The 24,118-nt window shown below is 38.7% G+C and overlaps 1 protein-coding gene across 3 annotated transcripts in view; it reads left to right on the plus strand.

The window, feature by feature from the left end:
• The window catches only part of EPS15 (epidermal growth factor receptor pathway substrate 15), a 211,933-nt gene that overhangs the window by 47,228 nt on the left and 140,587 nt on the right, over window positions 1-24,118 (plus strand). For all 3 annotated transcript variants that reach the window (XM_029617440.1, XM_029617441.1, XM_029617442.1), the window contains exons 3-11: window positions 174-263; window positions 1,094-1,141; window positions 5,659-5,754; window positions 6,364-6,429; window positions 7,512-7,637; window positions 8,471-8,530; window positions 15,929-16,138; window positions 18,304-18,449; window positions 22,062-22,218. In XM_029617440.1, coding sequence (XP_029473300.1) covers window positions 174-263; window positions 1,094-1,141; window positions 5,659-5,754; window positions 6,364-6,429; window positions 7,512-7,637; window positions 8,471-8,530; window positions 15,929-16,138; window positions 18,304-18,449; window positions 22,062-22,218 — 999 coding nt within the window. The remainder of the gene's footprint in view (window positions 1-173; window positions 264-1,093; window positions 1,142-5,658; window positions 5,755-6,363; window positions 6,430-7,511; window positions 7,638-8,470; window positions 8,531-15,928; window positions 16,139-18,303; window positions 18,450-22,061; window positions 22,219-24,118) is intronic.

The raw sequence follows: 24,118 nt of genomic DNA on the forward strand, positions 1-24,118 counted from the left end.
ATGCACGTGTTTTGGACATTCTAACCCCCATTTTGCATCGGGGGTTATGGACGCACATCCAATCGCGTGTTGAGCCGTGTGCTGTGGCCAGCACATGGTACTGCATCAGCCTGTTAATATGTAAATAACTTGTTCTTAATGTGTGAAGTTACAGTGTGTTGAATTTCCTGCAGGTTGATTCAGGTAACACAGGCAAAGTGTTGGCTTCAGATGCTGCTCTTTTCTTGAAAACATCAAGATTGACGGACCTGATACTTGGAAAGGTATTTGCACTCCCTTGGTAATCGCCAGTCCCGTATAAATATTTTTTTTATTCGTATCAAATAATCACCAAAGAAAAAAATTTGAGACAAAGTAAACAGGATTAATGAAATACTAGAGGCTTAAATTGAGCTCAAGTTGTGTGGAGCTCTACTCTGGTAAATATTTTTAAAGAATGACAACACCAGGAAGGAGCATTTTCACACTCTGCTGTGCTGATCTTTGCAGTGCCTGAGTTTTGAATCTATATAGCTTCTTCATATTCTGTAAATTTGCAGCATGAGAATTTAGGGGAATTTAAGCTATTAAAATGCTCATATTAACATGGAACTAAATTGTCCCAGAACTACTGTGGCTTATCCTTCCCTTGATTTCAAATCTTTTTTTCTTTTGGGCATATTCATAAGCTTCTACCATAAATAAAGTGCATTTAAAAAATTAAACATATTTTTAAGTTAGGCTGTGAGCTATGAGGAAAGACTTGCACAAATTAAGTTTACACAAACATTGGTTTCTCCACGGCTGTCCTTTGCTTCTTGGGAGAAACTGAGCCTTGCAGGATGTTAGGATTTAGGATGATTTCTTATCTGATCATTAATTCTCCCATCTGGCTCTGAAATGAGCCAAAGGTTGAGGTCCTTGTTTGAGGGCAGTCACTGTGATGGCTGGGTTGAGATCCAGGGGGGAAGGGGGAACTCAGGTAATTTGTAAATGAAAGATATATTTTAACAGATTTTTGTAAGTTACTGTGACAGATTTTCCCTTAAAACAATTTATTTTTCAGGAGTTAACTCTACTGTGTATTATAATTATCTGTTTCCTTTCTGCATAGATATGGGATTTAGCTGATACAGACGCAAAAGGTTATTTGAACAAACAGGTAAGGTTATTTTATTGCATATTCAATGAGATAACCATTAAATATAAAGTTTTCTTTTCAGAGAATGCTTGGTTGTGTTTATAAATTTAATATTCCATGTTTAAGACTGTAAAAATTCTCACCTTTTGTAGGCTGTGTAAAATGTTCTTTTTTCTAATTAATATAAACTGTGTTTTGTGTCTAAATTGTTTTGAATTGTTGAGGCAGTTTATACATTTGAAAATATCATATGAAGAGAGGGTTTGTTAGAAATTGTGGCAAGTATCTTTCAGTACAGATCACACTTAACTCTAGTGAATCATAAATGTCTTGTGCTAAATATCTAGAAAGCCAACTCTCCTTTATTCGAAGAGGAGCTATTAACCATATTTCTGCAGGATTTTCAAAGATTTGGTCAATTGAAGGGTAAACCCAATTATTTGTAAACTAATATTATCCATTTTCTCTGTTAAGCTCTGACCTACCTTATTTTCACCTAAGCTGTTTTATGGGTAAACTGTTGCTTGCTATACAGCAGACCAGTAGCTCCCTCCCCAGACTTGTCTCAAGCAGCTGCCCCATTACATCATGAGTGTATTTGTTTCCAATCAACTCTGTATTGGTCTTGCCAATAAATGGAATGGCATGCCTTGCCCTTCCTTAGTAGTTCTGCTCAGTACTTCAGAAGTTTTTAATGCACTTGACCTATGTTTGCTGGAACACTCATATGAGGAGAGTTCAGCAGGTCTTGATATTACTTAAGCCAATAAGAGAAGGAAGGGTTATCCAAGGTTCTACAATGTCCATCAAATTCAAACATTTTTATTATATATGGGCAAGCAGAGGAAGTTGAAGAAATGGTAGAGAGAGTGGACTCATGTATTACCATAGAGGGATAATTCTAAAATCATTTTCTAAGTTACTTAGACTTTGGAAATGCAAGACTTAAAGAGAGTCAAAGCATCCTATAGAACAGGGGTGGGCAGTTCCGGTCCTCGAGGGCCACAAACCAGTCTGGTTTTCAGGATATCCCTAATGAATATGCATGAGAGAGGTTTGCATGCACTCTGCCTCAGTTGTATGCAAATCTATGTCATGCATATTCATTAGGATATCCTAAAACCTCGACAGGTTTGTGGCCCTCGAGGACTGGAATTGCCCACCCCTGCTATAGAAGCTGCTACTATATGCAACTTATCTACATGTCATATTGAGGGACCCTCTAGTGAGGGTTTTCCAAACTTTTATCCAATATAACTCCACTTTAGCACTTAAACTCACATGATTCCAGAGGATTAAATCAAATTAGCGGAAATGTGGTCCCCTTCCAACAGTTGCTCCACTCTAACCCTCCCCATCTGCCAGCTGATCCCTTTTCTCAATCTCCATCCCCTCCAGAAGACCTTTCTCAACTTCTGCCCCTCTAGTTGATCCCCCTCTTTACATAGCCAGCTCCTCTCACCTGCTCAGCCCATCCCCTTTCACCTCTTTCAACCCTTTTTCATTCTCCCAGCTGATCCTTTCTCACCTCCAAACCATTTTTATAACTCTCTTCAATTATTGTGCACTATTGGGTAATTACAGCTGTTAAAAGAAATACCAGCTTTAGCTGGAAGGACATATGGACTTGGTATAAGTGACCGATTGATTAAACTAGTCTCTGTGTTTTAAAGGCTTTTTCCATAAGCCGCATCTCTAAGGCTTTCCTACAAGCCACTCACACAAAGAGACATTATATGAAGGTCACGTTATACCTCCATTAAGAAGATGTGAAAAGAGCCTTCTCATTACTAGCGGAATATTTTATGTATGTTGAATTTTTGATTTCTGCTTGTTTGGGTTTCATTTATTTTGTTTAGCTATAGAAGCTTGACATCTTGTAGGCTATTGCTTATTATCCAAATCCATTTTTGTTATTGTCTCTTCCTCGGTAGATGAGCATTCACATCTCCATACTTAGTCCAACACCCAGGTCTTCCATGCAGTTGGAGTCATTGGTCCGATTAAGACATGGATTTATTTTTTTTTTAATAGAAATGAGGCTTTAATATTCAAATTATTTGTTGAACTATTCTTATGTTTGTTCCAAAAGTTAATATTACTTTTTACCTAAATCCAGAAACCGAGTCGGCAAGTCATTTCCAAATCTTCAGAATCTGAGTGAGAAAAAACTTTGTTAGATTTTCAGAGCATCAAACATAAGAACATAAATGCTGAACTGGGTCACATCAAGGGTTCATCAAGCCCAGCAATCTGTTGCCAGTGGTGGCTAATTCAGATTATAAGTACCCAGTAGAATCCCAAAGAATAGATCCAATCCTTGCTCATAACCAGGGACAAGCAGTGGCTTTCCCAAATCTACATAGTTTATAGAAGTTTATGGACTTTTCCTGCAGGAACTTATCTAAACAGTGATGCTGTTTTCATCACATCCTCTGGCAACAAATTCCACAATGTAATTGTATACTAAGTGAAAAATGATTGTCCAATTTGAATGTGTTTATTAGCTTCATTGAGTTTCTCCTAGTATTATTGGAAAGGGTATATAACAATTCCCTATTTACCTGTTCTACCCCACTTATGATTTTATAGACCACCTTCATCATATCTCCTGACATCTTTTCTCCAGATTTAAGAGCCTTCTCCTGTTAAGCTTTTCTTCATAGGGGAGCCATTCCATCCTGTTCATCATTGACTCACCCTTCTCTATATCTTTTCTAGTTCTGCTTTATCTTTTATGAGATAGGGTGACCAGGACTGCACGCAGTACTCAAGATGCGGTCTCACCATGGGTCAATATATATATTTTTTTAAATGTCTTATGCCGCTTATACACAGCCCTAAGTGGCTTACAAATAAAACATACACAGTAAAATATAGAAACATTATTATATTTTACATTTTGTTTTCCATTCCTTTCTTGATAATAACTAACATTCTATTTGCTTTATTGATTGCTGTCTCCTGGTTAAGCTGATGATTTCAAAGAGTTGTCCACAATGACTCCCAGATCCTTTTCCTAGGTGATGATGCTTAATATGCATGTACCTATAGTTTGGATTATTCTTCCCTATATGTTCACATTAAATTTCATCTGCCATTTAGACACCCAATCCCCCAGTCTCGCAAGGTCTCTTGAAATTCCTCACAATCTGCTTGTGATTTAATTACTATGAATAATTTTGTCATCTGCATATTTGATCCCCTCGCTCATTGTTCCCTTTTCCAGATTCTTTATAAATATATTAAAAAGCACGGGTCCCAGTATAGATTCCTAGGGCATTCCCTTATTTATTTTTCTCCATTGAGAGAACTAACCATTCAGTCCTACTCTCCAACTTTCCCATGTTTTAGCCGGTTACCAGTTCACGATAGGACAATGCCTCCTATCCCATGACTCATTCATTTCTTGATGAGCCTTTCATGAGGGACTTTGACAAAAGCCTTCTGGAAATTCAGATACAGTGTTATCAACAAACTCACCCTTGTCCACATGTTTGTTTAACCCCTTAAAAAACAAACAACAGATTTGTAACATAAGACTTCCCTTTGCTAATAAATGCATGTTGTCTTCACCCCATTAATCTGTGTCGATCGAGATGGCTAGTAATTTTGTTTAGAATAGCTTCTACCATTTTGTCCAGTACGAAAGTCAAGCTCACTGGTGTGTAGTTTCCTGAATCATCCCAGAGCCCCTTTAAAAAATGGGTGTTAAGTTGATCACCTTCCAATCCTTAGGTATTAATGCTGATTTTAATGATAAGTTAGAGATTTAGTAACTTTATTTACAGCAAACAAGACTTCAGAAAGTCAGAGGAGTTTGTTCTTTATGGACCAAATGAAAAGGGGTTACCAGTGTCAGTCATTCATTTCTCAGTTGATTAAAGTTGTATTTTAGAAATTTAGGAGGTAATTTTCAAAGGAGTTCACATATAAATGTAACATGCTATTGTGGCAATTTTCAAAAACCACATATTCAAAGTGCACATGAGTGAGTAAATCCTATGGACATTCATTCCCATTGCATGGGTAAGTCCCATGGTGTAGACAGTTATGAAGGTGAAAAGATCTTGGTCTTACCATTCATACTCTTTCTGTTGACTCTCATAGCAGTGTGGACCATCTTACCATGTTTACAAATTATTATGCTGGCTTATTCTTTATTCCTTCAGTGTCAGTTGGGAGGAATATAATGGTACAGAAAGATTAATATTTCTTTGAGTTCTGTATTAGATGAGAAGAACTTAAAACAGAGTGGGAGTGGAAAGTGTTGCTGTGTGGCAATAGAGTGCTTGAGGTAACTTTGGGGCATGGCCATTGGTCGTTGTGCCATGAGCAGCAGCAGTCTATCCATGGTCCAGACTATTACGAGAGTTGATGGATGGTAGGTACTGTATTCTTTGTGATCTAGGAACATAAGAATATCTGACTCAACCTGTGTTTACGTTTTCACAACTCCTAGAGGATATGAATTCTCAAGTTAAAAATGATTAGCAAGAGTGTAACTCGGGTGAATTTTTTTTTTTTTTCCGTGTTAGGAATTTTATGTTGCATTGCGGCTTGTGGCTTGTGCGCAGAATGGACTGGATGTTTCGCTCAATAGTCTTAATCTGGTTGTTCCACCACCGAGATTTGTAAGAATATTTCAAATTCTTATATAATCAATCAAAGCAATATCAAGTTGGTGTGTATTTTTTTGTTGGAAGCTTTGGGCATTGAATATAATTTGTTTTAATTATATCTTGAAAAATACATAGTAGTTTCTTAATGTTTTCTCTGCGTGCTAAAAGCCATTTAAATTGTCTGCTTAATCTCTGGTCTTTGTGTAAAACATAGACTAGACTGATTCAAGGTGGTCCTGAAACCAAGGTGACCATTTTAATTGGAGATGGCAGGAAAGGCAACTCAGACTATGCTTAAAACTTTAAAAAAAAAAAATTAAACTGAAAATCTTTCAAAATATTATATTCCCAACTATTTCTAATTTGAATGTTTCATTATGACCGACTCTTTCTAAAACTATAATTTTACTTATGACTTGAGACCCAAAGCTGTCTACATATTTTAAAAAAGTACCTTAAATGTTTTGAATTGTATCTTACTGTTGTATACTGTTTTGGATGGCTTCATTGGGGAAGTGGTATAAAACTTGATTGAATAAATAAATTCATGTTTATTCTGTGTATAATACCCTGATGTAATAGTATGTTCTGTTTTTTTAAATGTGTCCCTTCTTCTTCTAGCATGATACTGGCAGCCCTTTACTAGTAGGTGGAACAGTGGGACCTGACATCCCCTGGGCTGTAAAGGTGAGTTGATGTGCATTGAGGAGGGATAAGTGGTGTGCACTCAGACTCCTGCCATCCTCCCTCAAATATTGGAGAGGACAGTACATAGTGAATAAATCCCAGAGGAATTTTTCTTATGCTTCATTTAGCACTCTCTCCTATAATACTTTCTAGTTGGCCAGTAGGTGTCACTGAAAGTTTTGTACTTGACTTCACCCTTGCTCCAATCTGATTGAAGTTTTGAGTGATAAGTCAGCAGTACACAATGCTTATTGTTAAGATACGTTTAGCTAGCCTAGCAGGAAGATCATAGTTGAACCTGGGGTAGCAAAAACAAGATATCCACCATAGTAGAGAGAGAGAGTAATGTTTGGATCTGCAGGATAGAAATGTACACTAAATAGATAAAGAAAATAGTAAGAGAAGCTTCATAATATCACTTGTACCTACTCAAGAATTATAGCAGCACTATTGCTCGTCAATGTGGAAGAGTCAGATGACCTGCTGGTTGTATTGTGCTTTACTGCTGTACAGTGTCTAAAAAATTGCTTTGTCTGTTACTTTTAACTTATCTTTGTATGTCAAGAAGTTTTCAAAAATTGTTTAAAAAAAAAAAAGGCAGCAGTATCAAATTTGAGTTGAAATGTGTTAATTGAAAAGGAGTGCAACTGAGGCTGAGGTTAATCAACTTTTAACTTTTTTTTTTTTTTTTTTTTCCTGCCAGGCAGCTGTCTCTTGTTGCTTTTCTATTTTCAGTCCATTCAGAATCTGACCTCATTTCAGGGCATGAGCCTGGGGTCCCATGGCCTTCATTTATTTGTGACTTCCACCCCTTCCATCCTCCACTATCCCCACCATCCTTCAAGTTTTAATACTATTCCCCTTCCTATCTAGCCCAGCCATTGCAAGGCACGTCTCTGGTTGAGGGGCAGGAAAGTTAAGCCCTGGTGTCTTGCATGGCAATATGCAACAGTGCTACTGAGTCTTTGGGCCAGCTAAGTAATCTTTTCTTGCAGGCTGCTCTGTAATTGTATGTACAAATGTCTTCTCATTGCCATTCTTGGAATCTGATGCTTATTGTATTTATTTCTTTACCGTTACAGTTAGAGGAAAAGGCCAAGTATGATGTTATCTTTGACAGCCTGAACCCTGTGAATGGATTGCTGTCTGGGGAGAAAGTGAAACCCGTGCTGCTAAACTCCAAACTACCTGTGGATGTTTTAGGAAGAGTAAGAAAGTCTTTGTAAATGTAAACGTTCGTCATGTCTGCAGTGAAAGATACAATAGAAAATGCTTTGTGTGCTGGTTGGCTGGGAGTAAGGGAATGGTCCCTAACCTTTTTTAATCCCACTGTTAAAAGAGAATGCAGCTTAAGAGACTCTCTCTTGTATTTGCTGTTGTCCCCATCAGAACTTTATGCTAAATATTTTTTAAACTGTTTATTATTTAATCAGGTAAAAAAAAAGTGCCCTCCTCTCTAGACAATGAGTTTCTAACCCAGGCACTTCCTGCGCTGCGATGTGAAGTTAAATTTTCTCGTCTCAGAACAATAATTTGCCAGTGATGATCAGGCAGCAGCAAACCCAAGCCCAGTACCAATTGAGTTGCTTAGTGGCAAATAGTTAATGTGTTTCTTTCTCTCTTCAGTTGTCTTCCGCCCTTAAAAAAATATTGTATTATTTATTGTAGGCAGCTAAGTTAGTTGAATCGTTTTCAAAGGAATGTTTCTTCAGTAGATATCAGCACATTATTTATATTTTGGCCTTTTCCACTTAAGCCCAGCATTGGTACTGTGTGATAGGCCAGAAGCAGAGGGCTTTCTCTGTTGTTGTACATATGTTCTGCTAGTGACAAGTTTTAGAAGAGTCCCATGGCATGTTTAGCAGAGCACTTTTTATCCATGACTAGACATTTTAATACTCTGGGTGATCATCACTGTTTCCATGTGATGTATGATCAGAGTGGTGGGAAGTCTAAGTAACAATTTAGAAATGTGAATTTTAGAACATAGAAATCCATGAAAGGAGAGAGAATGGTCTTAATGTATTTTGGTATCTCTTAGGTTTGGGAACTAAGTGATATTGACCATGATGGATTACTGGACCGAGATGAATTTGCAGTGGTAAGTTGTTTTATTGCAAATGACTAAATATTTTATTTAAGATTGTTTTCCCCATTATTTGTAGGAAAGTTGATTGCAAAATTGGTTATCTATTGGCCAGTTATTTTTTAATATATTGTATGATGTGCTCTAGGAGTAGTTTGTTTACAGTTTGAGATAAGGGTTAAATAGTTTGTGAGCTTTCATACATGCCTTTCCTAAGTTGTGATTTCTCCTCCTCTTACCCTTGCCACTAAGAACAAATACTAGAGAGCTTATTCAGGCTCTCTGCCTGTTGCTACTTCAGTTGACTAATTTGTATGTCTGTAAGGCAGTACCCTTCTCTCAGAAGCTTCTGGCTTCACTTCTAAGGTAGTCCTGACAGTCACCAATGTACAGGATTAGATGTAGATAGCATATGGCTATCACTAAACATAAGAAATTGTCATGCTGGGTCAGATCAAGGGTCCATCAAGCCCAGCATCCTGTTTCCAATCGATGCCAAACCAGGCCACAAGAACCTGGCAATTACCCAAACACTAAGAAGATCCCATGCTACTGATGCAATTAATAGCAGTGGCTATTCCCCAAGTTAACTTGATTAATAGCAGTTAATGGACTTCTCCTCCAAGAACTTATCCAAACCTTTTTTGAACCGAGCTACACTAACTGCACTAACCACATCCTCTGGCAACAAATTCCAGAGCTTTATTGTGCGTTGAGTGAAAAAGAATTTTCTCCGATTAGTCTTAAATGTGCTACTTGCTAACTTCATGGAATGCCCCCTAGTCCTTCTATTATTCGAAAGTGTAATAACCGATTCACATCTGCTCGTTCAAGACCTCTCATGATCTTAAAGACCTCTATCATATTCCCCCTCAGCCGTCTCTTCTCCAAGCTGAACAGCCCTAACCTCTTTAGCCTTTCCTCATAGGTGAGCTGTTCCATTCCCCTTTATCATTTTGGTTGTCCTTCTCTGAACCTTCTCCATCACAACTATATCTTTTTTGAGATGCGGCGACCAGAACTGTACGCAGTATTCAAGGTGTGGTCTCACCATGGAGCGATACAGAGGCATTATGACATTTTCCGTTTTAGTCACCGTTCCCTTCCACTGGGCCATTATGATAACCCTGCATTAAATCTCATGACCAAAAATTGAAAATTATGGTTTATTTTTCTAGGTGACTTGCACATATATGTATGTATCAGGCATTTTTGCATGGAAGGGGGTAAGATAATACAGAGATAAAAATATACTAGTTTTTAAAAAAAAAAAAAATATCTAAGGGCCTATATTTCTTTAAAAAGTCATGTCACTTTTTTCCAAATACATTCTGACAATTGCCCTTGAGATAGGAAAGGGCCTAAAGTTAATTTAGGGCCTAGAATAGTGGAACTTTGAATGCTTCAGAGTCAAGTGAGTAAACAGGGCTGTAGAATGTGAAGGTGATCTTTTGAAAAACATTAACATGAACCTGTGAGGACTGGCTCATGACGTAAGCCCAGACAGGAATTCTTGGTTTCGTTCCCAAGTCTGCTTCCTTCCTGGGCTGGCTAAGGATTCTGTAGAGGCCGTGTTCACAGCTCCTGGAGCATTGGAGTGTAATTAAGGTGCTCGAGGACCACAAGCCAGTCTGTTAAGAACATGCCATACTGGGTCAGACCGAGGGTCCATCAGGTCCAGCATCCTGTTTCCAACAAGGCTACAAGTACCTGGCAAATACCCAAATACTAAGTAGATCCCATGCTATTGATGCCAGTAATAACAGTGGCTGTTCTCTAAGTCAACTTAGTTAATAGCAGTTAATGGATTTCTCCTCCAAGAACTTATCCAAATCTTTTTAAAACCCAGCTACTCTAACTGCACTTAACCACATCCTCTGGCTATAAATTCCAGAGCTTAGTTATGCATTGAGTGAAAAAACAATTTTCTTTTATTAGTTTTAAATGTGCTGCTTGCTAACTTCATGGAATGCCCCCTAGTCCTCCTATTATCCGAAAGAGTAAATAACAGATTCACATTTACCCGTTCTAAACCTCTCATGATCTTAAAGACCTCTATTATATCCCCCCTCAGCCGTCTCTTCTGCAAGCTGAACAGCTCTAACCTCTTTAGTCTTTCCTCATAGGGGAGCTGTTCCATCCCCTTTATCATTTTGGTTGCCCTTCTCAGTATCTTTTCTATATCTTTTTTGAGATGCTGCGACCAGAATTGTACACAGTATTCCAGGTGCTGTCTCACCATGGAGCGATATAGAGGCATTGACATTTTCCGTTTTATTCACCATTCCCTTCCTAATAATTCCTAACATTTTGTTTGCTTTTTTGACTGCCGCAGCACACTGACATTGTGTAACTGCAGCTTGCAGCACACTGACATTGTGTAACTGCAGCATGGGTTACTGACATTGTGTAACTGCAGCATGGGTTATTTTTCCCTATAAGCATCACCTTGCACTTGTCCGCATTAAATTTCATCTACCAATTGGATGCCCAATCTTTCAGTCTCGTCAAATGTAACATTGCGTTATTAAAAAAAAAAGATCACCATCCATAGGTCCCTGAGTAATGATGACATTCCAGAAGTCTGGAAACAGGCCATAGTAAGGCCTATCAAGAAGGATGAGAACTTGCCATCCACTGAATTAGCAAGTTACCGTCCAATATTGAATTTACCAACTATTGTAAAAGTCTTGGGATAAACTGTATTGGTACAGCAGGAAGATTGTGTGACAGGCAGTTTTTGGATGTGAATCAAATTGGCTTCCGTAGAAATCATTCAACAGAATATTTATTAAGAACTGTGATGGATACTTTGTTGGGCTGCCTGCATCAGGGTTCCTCTGGTATCCTGCTCCAGCTAGATTTGTCCACAGCCTTCGATGCCTTACCTCATGATATCCTGTTGAGGGTTATGCATTTCAATGGTGTGGGAGGTACGGTTTTAAATTGGTTTCAGTTATATCTGACCAACAGGGTACAAAGAGTCCAGATTGGACTCAGACATTCTGCATGGTGTAAAATTAGGTGGGGTGTGCTGCAGGGCTCGACATTGTCATCAGTGCTTTTTAACATTTATTTGGATCCTATAGGAGCCATTTTTCAGTTGTTGAATGTTAAATATTTTATATACGCTGACATTCAATTCTTTTTACCATGTAGCCCTAGTAGAGATTCACCTGAAGCCAGATTGCAAGAAATTGTCAGGCAACTACAAGTGTGGTTTACTGACCATTGTTTGTTTTCTTCATGTTCAAAAACAAAGATCTTATGGGTAGGAAAAAGTTTTGAGCTGAAGAACCGGGGGAAAGTTTGGTTGTCTAAAATGTTATCAGTGCTGATTCAGTCAGGTGAGAAGTTTGGGGGTCTTTAGACTGTCAATTGTCTATGAAACAGATTTGTTATGTTACAAAAACTGTGTTCTATAAACTCAAGCTGTTACGACCTTTAAAAACTGTTACCTTCAGAATAGTTTCAAATGATTGTACAGACCTTGGTCTTAAGCCATCTGGATTATTGTGGTGCATTATACATCAGTCTTCCAGTTAGGTTGTTGTATGTAATGCGGTTGGCACAGAATGCGGCTGCCCGAGTTATAACTGGGACATCCAGAAGACAGCATATAACCCCAGTCTTGAGGGATTTACACTGGCTCCCAGTCAAGTGGAGGGTCAGATTTAGGTTTGTGACCATTGTTTTCAAACTTTTGAGAAATGTTTTCCTTGCGTTCTGAGAGATTATATTGAATCTATACTCCAGGTCATGTATTAAGGTCAGAGGGTGCCCAGTTGCTAGCTATTTCCTTGGTCAAAAAGGTTTAGATGGGCTCAAACCAGGGTGCAGTAGCAGCTAATGAGTGGAATAAATTGCCTGTTGAGCTCAGGCAGCAGCAGGATTTTAAAGTGTTTAGAAAGACATTAAAGACTAGTTAATGCTCTGTGAGGAGGCATTTGTATGAAGCAGCATGTCTTAATTTTAATTATTTTAAATGTTATTTTAAGGTGTATTCATATGGATGTAATGTAAGTTTTTTTTATATAGGTAATTAGTTTGTACTATGATGATTTTATGATTGTTTTATTGTAATCCGCCCTGAACAGATTCTCGGAAGCAGCGGAATATAAGTATGTTTAAATAAATAAATAAATAAATAAAATAAAGACAGAGAAGAGACAGGAGACCCAATATCCTCACTAACGATCTGGCTTTTACCACCTGGAAGTAAAGGTTTTCTCCTAGTGCTTTGCAATCCTGAGAGGCACTTGCATAGAGGAGCCAGGACTGAGGCGAACCAGTAGATTTGATTCGGATGATTAAATGAAGATATTTGTGATTTACAGTAAATTTTGTTTTGAAATACGCCACTTGAATGTCCTGCGAGTTCTTGGGTATTGGGTACAAAGACACTGGAGAGGAGAAATCATCTAACAGTGAGTCAACCCATGAGAGAGTGATTAAAAAAAAAATTATTTTCCCCCTGCCAAGCCTTGTGCGGTAGAGGTTCTGCCTCCACCACTACTCAAAGAATCCACAACCCGGGGTTGGAAGGACTGGTGACAGTGAATTGGGGCTTAGCCTGAGGACTGGGTATTCCTTGTACCAGTTCAGCCCTAAACACTGAAGAAAGGTGGGTTACATAAGGAGAAGCATTAAAAAAACCCCCAAAAACCTTTAAACACTCTTGAAGGGGAGATCCAAGATGGTTGACAGCTTGAAGCCAGTGGCTGCTGCAGCTCCATTAAGGTCCCTTGAAATTACATGTGTTCTGCATTTTTTCTTTTTCTGACCATGGCAAGAAGAAAGGGTAAACCTCATGTCTACACCTCTGAGACTAAACTTCCTATGCCATTTGGATCTATGGATTCCTTTATCATTTATGTAACCTTTTGAGGGTGTCTTGGTCTCTTGTATGGCGCTTTTGGGAGAGCCAGCAAAGGTCGGCATCTCTTTGACCTCAGTGGCCTGCAAATGACCTTGGAATGGCTCTGCGCAGGGAAGACATTGGAGTTGTTGCAACAGCAGGAGTAGTGACATGGGCAGCAGTTGGAAGGGGAATGGAGGAGCAGTGAAAGTACCTTTTTTATGATGGAATCCATTGGAAGGACCTCAGCCTCTTCTATGGGGTCCCTTATGAGAATGGTAGCAAGTCTATCTACTGGGGGGGGGAGGGTATCCATTAATCATGGGATAAGAGCCTCTACATTTTCTGAATTTCACCTGGCAAGACCTCAAATCTTCAACCTAGAAGAGATCTGGAAGGTAGTCCTGGGATTTTAGAAAAACACTGAGTGGACAAATTAGTCATTTCTCTGATCTGTCCAGGTTTATCTGATAAAGTGGCTACTCAGCTGACTGAAATATTAGATTGTAGAAAAAGGCTTGAGAAATTAGAAGTTAGTAGTTTTTATTTATTAAAAAACTAACTTGTATCCTGCTGTATCCACAGTTCTAGGCAGATAATAAAGTAAACATCTACAGATAATCATTGACTGATGTAAATTTTTAAACCTCAATAAATAGCAACTAGATTATCACAGTAGACATGAAATAACAATTGAAACACAGCAAGAGGATCTTATTGGTTTTGTTTACTTGCTAAAGGAATTATCTAAGTTATTCCAAGGTCATTTAATCACTGTAAAACTTTTCCTGCCACTTATTCCAATTATTCATGCTTACATTGAATTAACGTTCACTTTGTAACCAGTTCGCTATATAGCCTGTTAGTTAGTTGTTTATTTATTTATTTATTTATTTAAAGGTTTTTTATATACTGCGGAACGTTTCAAACATCACCTCTGTTTACAATGAACAATAATTTAGCAACAGGCTTTACATACTTGTTCAAGCTTATCACGGTTACCTTATTAACATTCACTTTGTAACTTGTTCTCTGTAAATAGCCTGTTGCTATTTTTAGTTATCTGTGAACCGAGATGATGTTCCCAACTTATCCCGGTATATAAAAACACTTAAATAAAAATAAAATCTAAGTAACTTTTTAACTTGTAGAGCAGCTTCAAGTAAGCATTTTATGTCTTGAGCTGGTGAAGCTCCATGTCATCCCTTTGGGTTGTACATGTTACCCTGTGTTCATGTTCTCTCTCCTTCCGTCAATACCTTGTAAACCCAAGATACATTTTTCTCTACAATAAAGATTTCATAATTGGCCATATTTGGTTCTCCTGTTTATTGGTATTGGGGTTTAAACATACATTTTGGTGACCCCCGACGTGATACCCCCAGGGCGCTTAGCCCTGGATGAGCCTTAGTAGGCCAGGCATTCTCCACAGGTTGGAAAGTTGTGCAACTACCCCAGCAGTGACACCTGGGAAGGAGCCAAGACTGTGGTATTTGTACGAAGGCAACTCCATACAAGGTTGCATCCTCATGCTGATTATGTTCAGTATATTACTTTGAGTTTGGCCTGCATCGCCTCCACTTGCTCTCCAAGCAGGATAAGTTTTGTAGTGCGACAGCTGAAGGAGAGTGAAAGATGGAACAAATAGCTGCTGGTTTGCAGATATAGAAGGTTGGTGAATCTCTGAGCCGTATACTAGTGCCAACAGAATAGAATAGATTAGAATACCATATGCAAAGGGCAAAAGCACCAAGAGTAATCAATAAACCTCAGGGTTTTACTGCTGTTTAACACAAGTGCTATGGCAAATGGATGCACGCACAAATTAATAGTGCATTTTTAGTTTTTGACATGTACTAAAAATCAGTGTATTATGTTGTTTGGTTGTGTAAATGTTGAACTTGACTCTATTTAATATTTAAGATGGAGAGTATTGTTTAAAAGAAGAGTGAGTATAAAATGCCAAAATCTTTTTTGTTTTCCTCTTAACCATTGAAGCCTAATAGAAGGCTTTTAGCTGAAGCGACAGTGGAAGCCATTTCTAGAGTTAAGATGATGGCTGATTACCCAATAGTGTAAATAACCATGAAAAAATCATTGCATTTGTTGACAACCACCATAATAAGTTAAAAACGTACCCCTCATCCAGCAAAGACTGGTAGCAGACTTGCGTAATGCAGCCTGAGTGCCTGTACCTTTGTACCTCATCCTACAGCACTACTTGTGTCTGTGCTGCTTTTTTTTGTTCCTGCCTGTACTTTCACTTCTGCTTTCTCAAAATATTTGTATATAGAATAAACATGTCATTGTATAAATATTATCATTTTGAAAGGAGTGAAAGCTCAAAAGCTATAGCCAGAATTTTTTTAATTGATGTAAAAGATATCAGAGACCATTTTCTTAATGGGATTTCTTTTGGAAGTGTCAATTAGTATAAGAAGGACAACAAGCAGCAATATAAGGGGACAAAATACGGAGCAACAGTTTTTGTATGCCATGTTAATTTTGGAATGCAAAATCAACCGCTCAAACATCTGATATTCATTGTTTTAAAGGCCATGTTTTTGGTGTATTGTGCCCTGGAGAAGGAACCTGTGCCAATGTCATTGCCACCTGCCTTGGTACCACCCTCTAAGAGAAAATCATTCAGTGTTCCAGGAACAGCACATGTGATTCCTCCTATCCCTTCTCCACCTTCTGTTAAGGAGCCTCACCAGTCCTTGCCACCTGTAGGAATTTTACCCACAAAAGCATCGGCAACGCAGGTATGGATGATGAAGTTCAGTATACCTTATTAAACATTTGTATGTACACAGCGCTATGTAGACCCACATACAATGTGCAGTCCTACTCCTTGAAATTTATAATCTATTCAAGACAAGGATGCACAACAAAAATAAGAGATTTGTGAGTTAGCATCGCTATAATTACTTATTAGAAAGGTGATTTATTAAATTAATAAACTAAATAAAAGGTTATGACTGGGACTAATGGAGAAGGGGCAGCTTTTGATACAGCATCTTCAAATAAGCTGTTGGGAGTCTAGAGATATTTCAGGGAGTGTTCTGGCTGTGTAAGTTGTTTACTTTCTATCTGTGCTATAAGCTAATGGGAATCTCTGATCTCTACAGAACAGAATCTGGGCCCAGGAGAAGCAGATGGACCTCCAAACTCCTATCCAGATTAACTAAAGATTTTAATTGTTTGAAGGAAGCTATAATAGCATTTCACATTTTTTGTTCATCTGGTTGGGTGGAGAGTAGTACACTCCCACTGCTATACTCCTCCCCATTGTGCATGGAATTTTTAGCCATAGATTCCCGAATACAGTTAGTTTTTGTAGAATCTGTATCCTGTTTGATTCTGTGGAATCCTTAACATGAAATGCCTCCTCACCACCACTTCTGTCTGCTCTGTCATTTCAGTATATTTTGAACTCTGGCATCACTGTGTCTCATTAGTTCATTTTCCACCAGGTCTTAGAAATGCCTATTATGTCAATATTTTCTTCTAGTCCTGTACACTCTTAACTCCCCATCCCACCTTTGACATTTGCATATAGACATTTAAGCGTATTATTTTTCTTTTTTTACAACTGCTTACTAGCAGTTGATTATGTAATGTGGAATCAGCATTTTCCACATCCTTGCTGTCAGGACAATCTAATTTCCCTTTTTTAATGGTATCCTTTGTGGATGCCCTGCTCTGAACCATGAACTCCTGAGTGACTGTTGATTTTTCCCTCATGTTCTAGTTTAGAAGCAGCTCCATCTGCCATGTTTTAGTTTCCTATCTGGAAGCCTAAGATTTAGCTTCCAGAACCTCCCTTTTGCATCTTCCTATGTCATTGGTATCCACATGGACCATGACAGCCAGTATCTCCCCAATGCACTCCTTCGAATCCTATCTAGGTGCTATTTGAAGTTTGCCACCTGTACATTACAAAGCAATCCTCATGGCTGCCAATTGCCCAGCTATTTATATGCCTAATGATTGAATCCCCAATAACAGCAGCAGATCTCTATATATCTATTTGCCTCAGCTTCTCCAGGTCAGCCGGTCTAGCTTGCAGAGATCATAGCTGTGGCACTTGGCACAAAATGCTGGATCGCCTCTGTCCTTCTGCTGAACCGCTGTCTGTGTCTTCTTTTTTTTTTTTAATGCAGAAAAATAATGAAAATTTCCATGCAATTTTATTAGATTTCTTTCTAAAATTCAGTGAATGAGTTCTAATAACCTTTAAGATAGCAAAAGAGAAATTTCTGCTCAAGTGTGACTTTACACCAGTGAGAATCCTTAAAGAGAACAGAAACTTGCCCACCCCAAAATTGAGGAAGTGTAAATGAGAAAACGGGGACTGGGTGCATGGGAATAAAATAATTCAATTTAGAGTTAGCAGTTTCTACCATGCCACGACAGAATTAATTGAACAGCAAGGAGAAAAAAGTAATAAAAAAAAATTGGCAGGTTAAAATCCAGTACAATATGGAAATAAAAGCTAGGCAGGTAAAATCTAGCACAATATGGGGAAGGAGAGGCATGGCATAGTGGTTAGAGCAGTAGGCTGTGCGCCAGGGTTCAGATCCCACTTCGCACTCCTTGTGACCTTGAATAAGTCACTTCACCTTCCATTTCAAAGTACAAACTTAGGGTCTGATTTACTAAGGCTTTTTCTCCCATTCTGTGTCTGTGGGTAAAAAGAAATTGAAAAGATGGAATACTTAGACTGCAAGGTGAAATGAGTCACTCAAAACAAGTTAGAAGGGAATAAATGTTTTCCCACACAACTTGGCAGTCCTGTGGACCGTACATGTCTACCAGCTGGGCTGTCTTTTTCACTAAACTTCCAGATTGTCACAGCTCATGTGTGGCTTTTTAAACCGTCTTTGTTTTATGTATTTTTAAATTCAGCATTTTTTGTTTGTTCTAGTGGATTGTATCACCAGCAGAAAAGGCAAAATGTGATGAGATATTCATGAAAACTGACAAAGATATGGATGGCTATGTTTCTGGCTTGGAAGTGCGAGAGATATTCCTTAAGACAGGACTGCCTTCTACCGTACTTGCACAAATATGGTAAGAGTAATGAAACTGCGGAAAGCTGATGTTAAGTAGACCTTCTAAACATCCATTAGGGTTTGAATACAACACATGAAAAGTATTCTAGTTTATACATACAGTTAATGGTTTCTTAATTTTCAGATTTTTTTTTTTCCAGAAGTTTTAAAGCAATTGAAAATTCTTACTAAAAGAGAATATTTCAAGCTACTTTTCTGTATGCAGAGTCTTTTCTGGAAACCAGCTAGTACCGTGGAAGTCTCCTTACGATCTTCATTGACATTTTTCCTTTTTTTTTCTCTTTTTGGGATCCTGCAGCTTCTCCTGCTGCTTTGGGCTTCCAGCTCAATAACTGGGGCTGGAATCTGGCCCCATGAACCTACTTTCACAACTATCTGGAGACCTTTGGCCATTTGTATCCTGCCTACCCACATACTTATCCTGACAAATGAAGTGCTGAGGCCGTGCATCCAGGGCTCTTTCTAGAACCTTGTAGTCATGGGTCCTGAATTTGTTCATGAGGTGTTGCTTTAAAGCAATGGCTGACTCTCTTTTCCCAGGATGCTGTGAACCCTGCCAACAGAAGACCTTGTTTAGGGGATTGAACTGGGAACCTTATGCATGGCAGTGTACAGCACTATCAGCGAGCCAGCCTGCCAGTTTATACTTTTACATGTTTTGGATATAAATGACTCCTTTGCAGTGAGGGTAGCTGAAGCCCAGCCTGGAATCATGAGTTTCTTAATTCAGTTTTTTTTCTCTGCATGTTTATAACAGGAATTCAGTTAGATTTTCTTCTAGCAGGTACAAATGCAGCAGCATTTTAGTATTGATGTTCACTCTTGGGAACTAAAATATAGAAATAGAGTAAATGTTGTTTATTTATTTATTTATAGCTTTTATATACCGGCATTCGTAGAAACACATCATGTCGGTTTACAGGTAACTGAGAAAGGAAATTACAATGATCGATGGTAGAAGGATAGCTAGATAAAAGGTAAAGTTAACTTTACTGTAGAGCCAACGAGCGTCACAGATAAAATTGGTTAAATAAACACAATGAACTGATAAAAGAGATTACATATAATAAACAATATTAGACAATATTAAATTATGTGCAAAAGGAAGCAATGCAAGGGATAGGGCGGGGGTGGGGGGGAAGCGCACAGGGGAAGGGGGAGAGAGGGGAAGAGAATGATGCGAAATATGGCAGGGGTATGGTAGGGAGCAGCATTAGGGAGGGAGGATACAGGGTATAGCGGGGAAGGTGGGGGGTGCTGTACATATGGAGCTGTATAGGGGCAGGGGGAGGATGGGGTGGGATAGTATAAGGGAGGGGAGAATGGGGGGTGGGTGTGGTACTGTACATGGGAGCTGTAAGGGGCGGTGGGGACGTGGGGTGTAGCTGTAAATAGGGAGCTGCATAAAGGGTAGTATAGAGGTAAAGGTGAATCAGGGGGAAGTGTGCAAGGGGCGGGGGGAAGCTGTACAGGGGCAGGGGGAAATAATAATGTTGCAGTGATGTCATTGACTAGGATTGTGAGGGGTTGGGAGAATGTTTCTGCCAACATTGTGAAATGTTGGCAGAAAGTGATCACTTGGTTTTCTTAACCTGCTTATTTTGTGTCTGCATATTGTGCTGTCTCTGGTCTTAGTCTGTAGTCTTCTTCCCTCCCTCTGTGTTAAGGTCATTTTTAATCTGGCCTATGAATGCTGCTATCATCTCTGGAATACTATTCCAGGTACTCACCACTCTCTGTGACAAGTGTGTTCCTTTCTTAGTGTTCAGACAGATGAATCCAGAAGCACTGTGTTATGCACCTCTCCCAGCAGATGGAGTAAAGCTGACATCAGCCTTCCTATATTCTCTGTCTATAGCAGATGATGGACATACATCTCCCTACTGGAGAATGCTTAAAGTTTTCAGAAGGAGACGAGAGAGAGAGAAAATGAATTTGCCCCACTCTCCTGTAGTGATACCATATGATCCCTCCCTCAGCTGAGAATTCCTGAGGTGATACATATTGGATTTCTCTCAGATGAGTGCCTTGGTCCGGTAGCTGGCTTTTAGCTGATAGTGGATCACTGGAGCCTCTCTTTCTGGACCTACTAGTGACTTCTTGCACTGCAAAGGTTTCTTAAGTCGCAGGAGACATCCAAAGTCTTTGGGGATCGATGCCCTTAGTATAGACAGATGAATCCAGCTTCCTGCCCTTGGCTGCTGAATGATTGTGCTATGGTTCTCCTGCTTGGCTACGTGTTTCCAGGGGTTACTGGTAAGTGTTAATCCAGTCCCTAGACTAGTGTTGATACATTCTTTGTCTGAGCTCAGCGTTTCCTGTTGGCTGAGTGCTGAAATGGTCATCTGTTGTTAATGGTTTTGTTAGTCTGTCCACAGTTGGCTTTTGCAGAGAATACTGGCAGGCTGATGTCACTGCAGGGGTGTACATGCTGTGACGTCAGCCTTTCTCCATCTGCTGGTAGAGGTGCATAACCCACTGGTTCTGTGTTCATCTGTCTGTACTAAAGAAAAGGAAATTATCAGGTAAGTAGTAATTTCTCATTTCAAGCCTGCCTCCCTTTCCTTGAGCTTTTCACTCTATGGGAAATGCTTCCTTCTGGTACCTTATTAAAATCTGCCAGATATTTGACCATTTTTATTCTTGCTTGTTTTCCCCTCTTTTTTTTTTTTTTCTAAAGAATACATCTTATAATTCCTTTGTTCTCTAAAAAGCTTTATCAAGCTAGTAATTGTTCCTTTGAACTTTTATTCAGTTTCTGGTGGTTGTGCTCACTGTTGTCTCATAGGTAGTATAGACTACTTTATGTGGCTAGGCAGAAGGTGGGAAGAGAAAACGATATCCTTATACATTTAGCCAAAATGATGGTAAGATTAGTGAGGATAAATTTTAAAGAAATTTACCTAGATAATTAAGTTATTACTAGGTAAAATTGGTGGTTGAAAAATGCTGACCTGCTCCCTGCCTGGTGAGTGAAAGTATTTGCACTGTTTTTCAGCACTGATACTTTTATTTGTGTAGTAAAGAGGAGGTGGCGAGAGGTGAGGCTGATAACAATGCACAAGATGCAAAATCCATGCCCATGGCACTGGCCATCCCCTGAACTCCTCAAGGAGTTTCCCTTTGAAAATTGGCAGGCCCGTGGGGATTTTAAAAATTGCCCCAGTGAATCTGAGTGATTTTTAGTTTTCAGGATTTCTAAGACTGTATAATATCACTGCCTTTGGATTTCACTGTAACAGATATTTTGATTATGTTGAAATGATTTTTAAAAAGTATTCTGCTTCTTAGCACTCATTTGCAATGAAATAATCTCAAGGATCCAATGAAGGAGCAGCTCCTGGAAAGCTGGTTCTCTAATCTGCCTTGTGTATGTAAAAGCAGGTCAGGCAGGGATGTAATTTTGATACATGCCAAGTTTTGCTAGCTGGCTCTTTTCCTTTTAAAGATCTCTGTTCTTGCCAGGCTTGTAGTACTTAGACATATGTTGCAACAAAATGTAATGCAATCAAAAAATGTATTACAGAAGTTTATTTCTCTTCCTTTTACAGTAATTTATTCAGAGACTGCTTTGACTTACTGTACATTTTTTTTTTTTTTATATATACAGGGCGCTTTGTGACACGAAAGACTGTGGGAAGCTTTCCAAGGAGCAGTTTGCCCTCGCTTTCCATTTCATTAATCAGAAATTGACAAAAGGCATCGATCCTCCTCAAGTTCTCACAACAGAAATGATCCCTCCATCCGACAGGGCCGCGTTACACAAAGTAAGGAATGACTTCTCCATAAAAATGCAAAATATGTACCCCTGGTTGGAAAGAGATCAATCTCTGGCTCATAAAGCTGCTAGAAAAGTGTTGGCTGGCCCTTAGGTTCAGCAGGAGTGTAGTGTGATGTAGGCTACAGCTGCATTGGCACAAATGTCCAGCATGTCTGCTCATGCCGCTCTGATGCATACGTGTGGCATTGCTGTGTATGTGCGTAGAGATATCCAAGGCTGCCAGTCATTTACGAAACTAAAACTGAATAAAGAAATTATGTACCTCCTATGGAATGTTTTGTGTGTTAGATTAGTTTCACTTCAAGGCTAATTAGGGTTAAGTATCTGATGTCTTGGGTGCACTCTGGCCTTTGTAACTGTGACTCGGAGTAAGCATGTTTTGATGTTTGTTTTATTTAAAAGCTTTTGTATAGCGCTTATACACAATGTAGTGAACTTAGACGGTTTACAGGATAAAAACATTCATATTTTAGTGATACATGAAAGCAAAGCAATAATATTAGGACTACAACATGGTAAACTAGAAAAATAAAAATACATTCAAGTAAAAGTGTTTAAAAAAAATAAACTAATATTTGAATTAACTAAAATAGGCAAACAGAATGATTATCACAGAAAATTATAAGGCATTAATCTGGGTTGTCGGTCTCAAAAGCAATAGAGCATAGATAGGTTTTTAGTTTTTTCTTAAATTCTTTCTGGTTAGTTTTGAGTCTAAGTGGAGTCTGAATTGAATTCCAAAGCAGAGGAACAGCTACTGAAAAAGCCCGTTTCCTAGTCATTTTAAATCTGGCAGTTTTGACCATTGGGACTGCAAGAAGGTTTTTGTCAATTGATCTTAAGTGACGTCAGGGCTGGTAGAGGCATAGAGAAGTATATAACCAGATGGAGGATAGATTATGAATTAAATTGAAAATTAGTATAAGAACTTTGTATTGAATGTGTTGTTTAATTGGTAACCAGTGGAGACCAAGGAGAATGGGAGAAATATGTTCTTTCATTTTGGTGTCTGTCAGGAGGCGAGCTGCAGAATTTTGTATGAGTTGCAGTGGGCAGATTGTTGATTCTGGAAGACCAATATGTAGAGAGTTGCAGTAATCTAGACTTGATAAGATGAGAGCCTGAAGCACAGTTCTGAAATCTACTGGAAAGAGAAACAGTTTTAATCTTTTCAGAAGAGTAAATTTGTAAAATGACATTTTTATAAGTTTGGATATGTTCTCTGTCATGGATAGTTTAGAGTTAACAATAATGCCTAGATTCCAGGCATGAGTTACTGTTGGAATTGTGTGCTTATCAAAAATAAGATGCAAAGGAGGACTGCATGATCAACTCTGCAAAAACTGAATTAAACTTCAATCTATTGTGGGATAGCCAGGTTTTTATAGTGTCTAAGTAGAGTGTAATTAAGGAAAAAGAGGAGGTATATGGAATAAATAGCTGTATATCGTCCGCATAGATCTTGAAATTTATGCGGACGATATACATAGTGGTAGAAGATAGATGTTGAATAAGATTGCGGGTAAGGAAGAGCCTTGAGGAATTCCAGTAGGTAGTGGCATACTAGTCAGAATGATGAGAGTCTAGGTTAATTTGTTGAGGACGGTTGGACATGAAAGAATTGAACCACTAAAGGACAGTGTCTTGAAGCCCTATAAACTGTAAACTGGAGATAAATACTTCATGGTTTAAGGTGTCAAAAGCTGCAGTAAGATCAAGAAGAATGATGATGTAATCAATATTGGCATCAAAACCACAGATAATTGTGTCAAATGCTGAGAGGAGCAGAGTTTTTGTGCTATGCCCTTTCCTGAAACCATGTTGCTTTGGGTGTAGGGTATTATTATCTGTAATGTATTCAGTTAATTGATGAAGAACAATAGATT

Source organism: Rhinatrema bivittatum, chromosome 10, assembly GCF_901001135.1.
Source record: "Rhinatrema bivittatum chromosome 10, aRhiBiv1.1, whole genome shotgun sequence".
In the NCBI taxonomy this organism is placed as follows: domain Eukaryota; kingdom Metazoa; phylum Chordata; class Amphibia; order Gymnophiona; family Rhinatrematidae; genus Rhinatrema; species Rhinatrema bivittatum.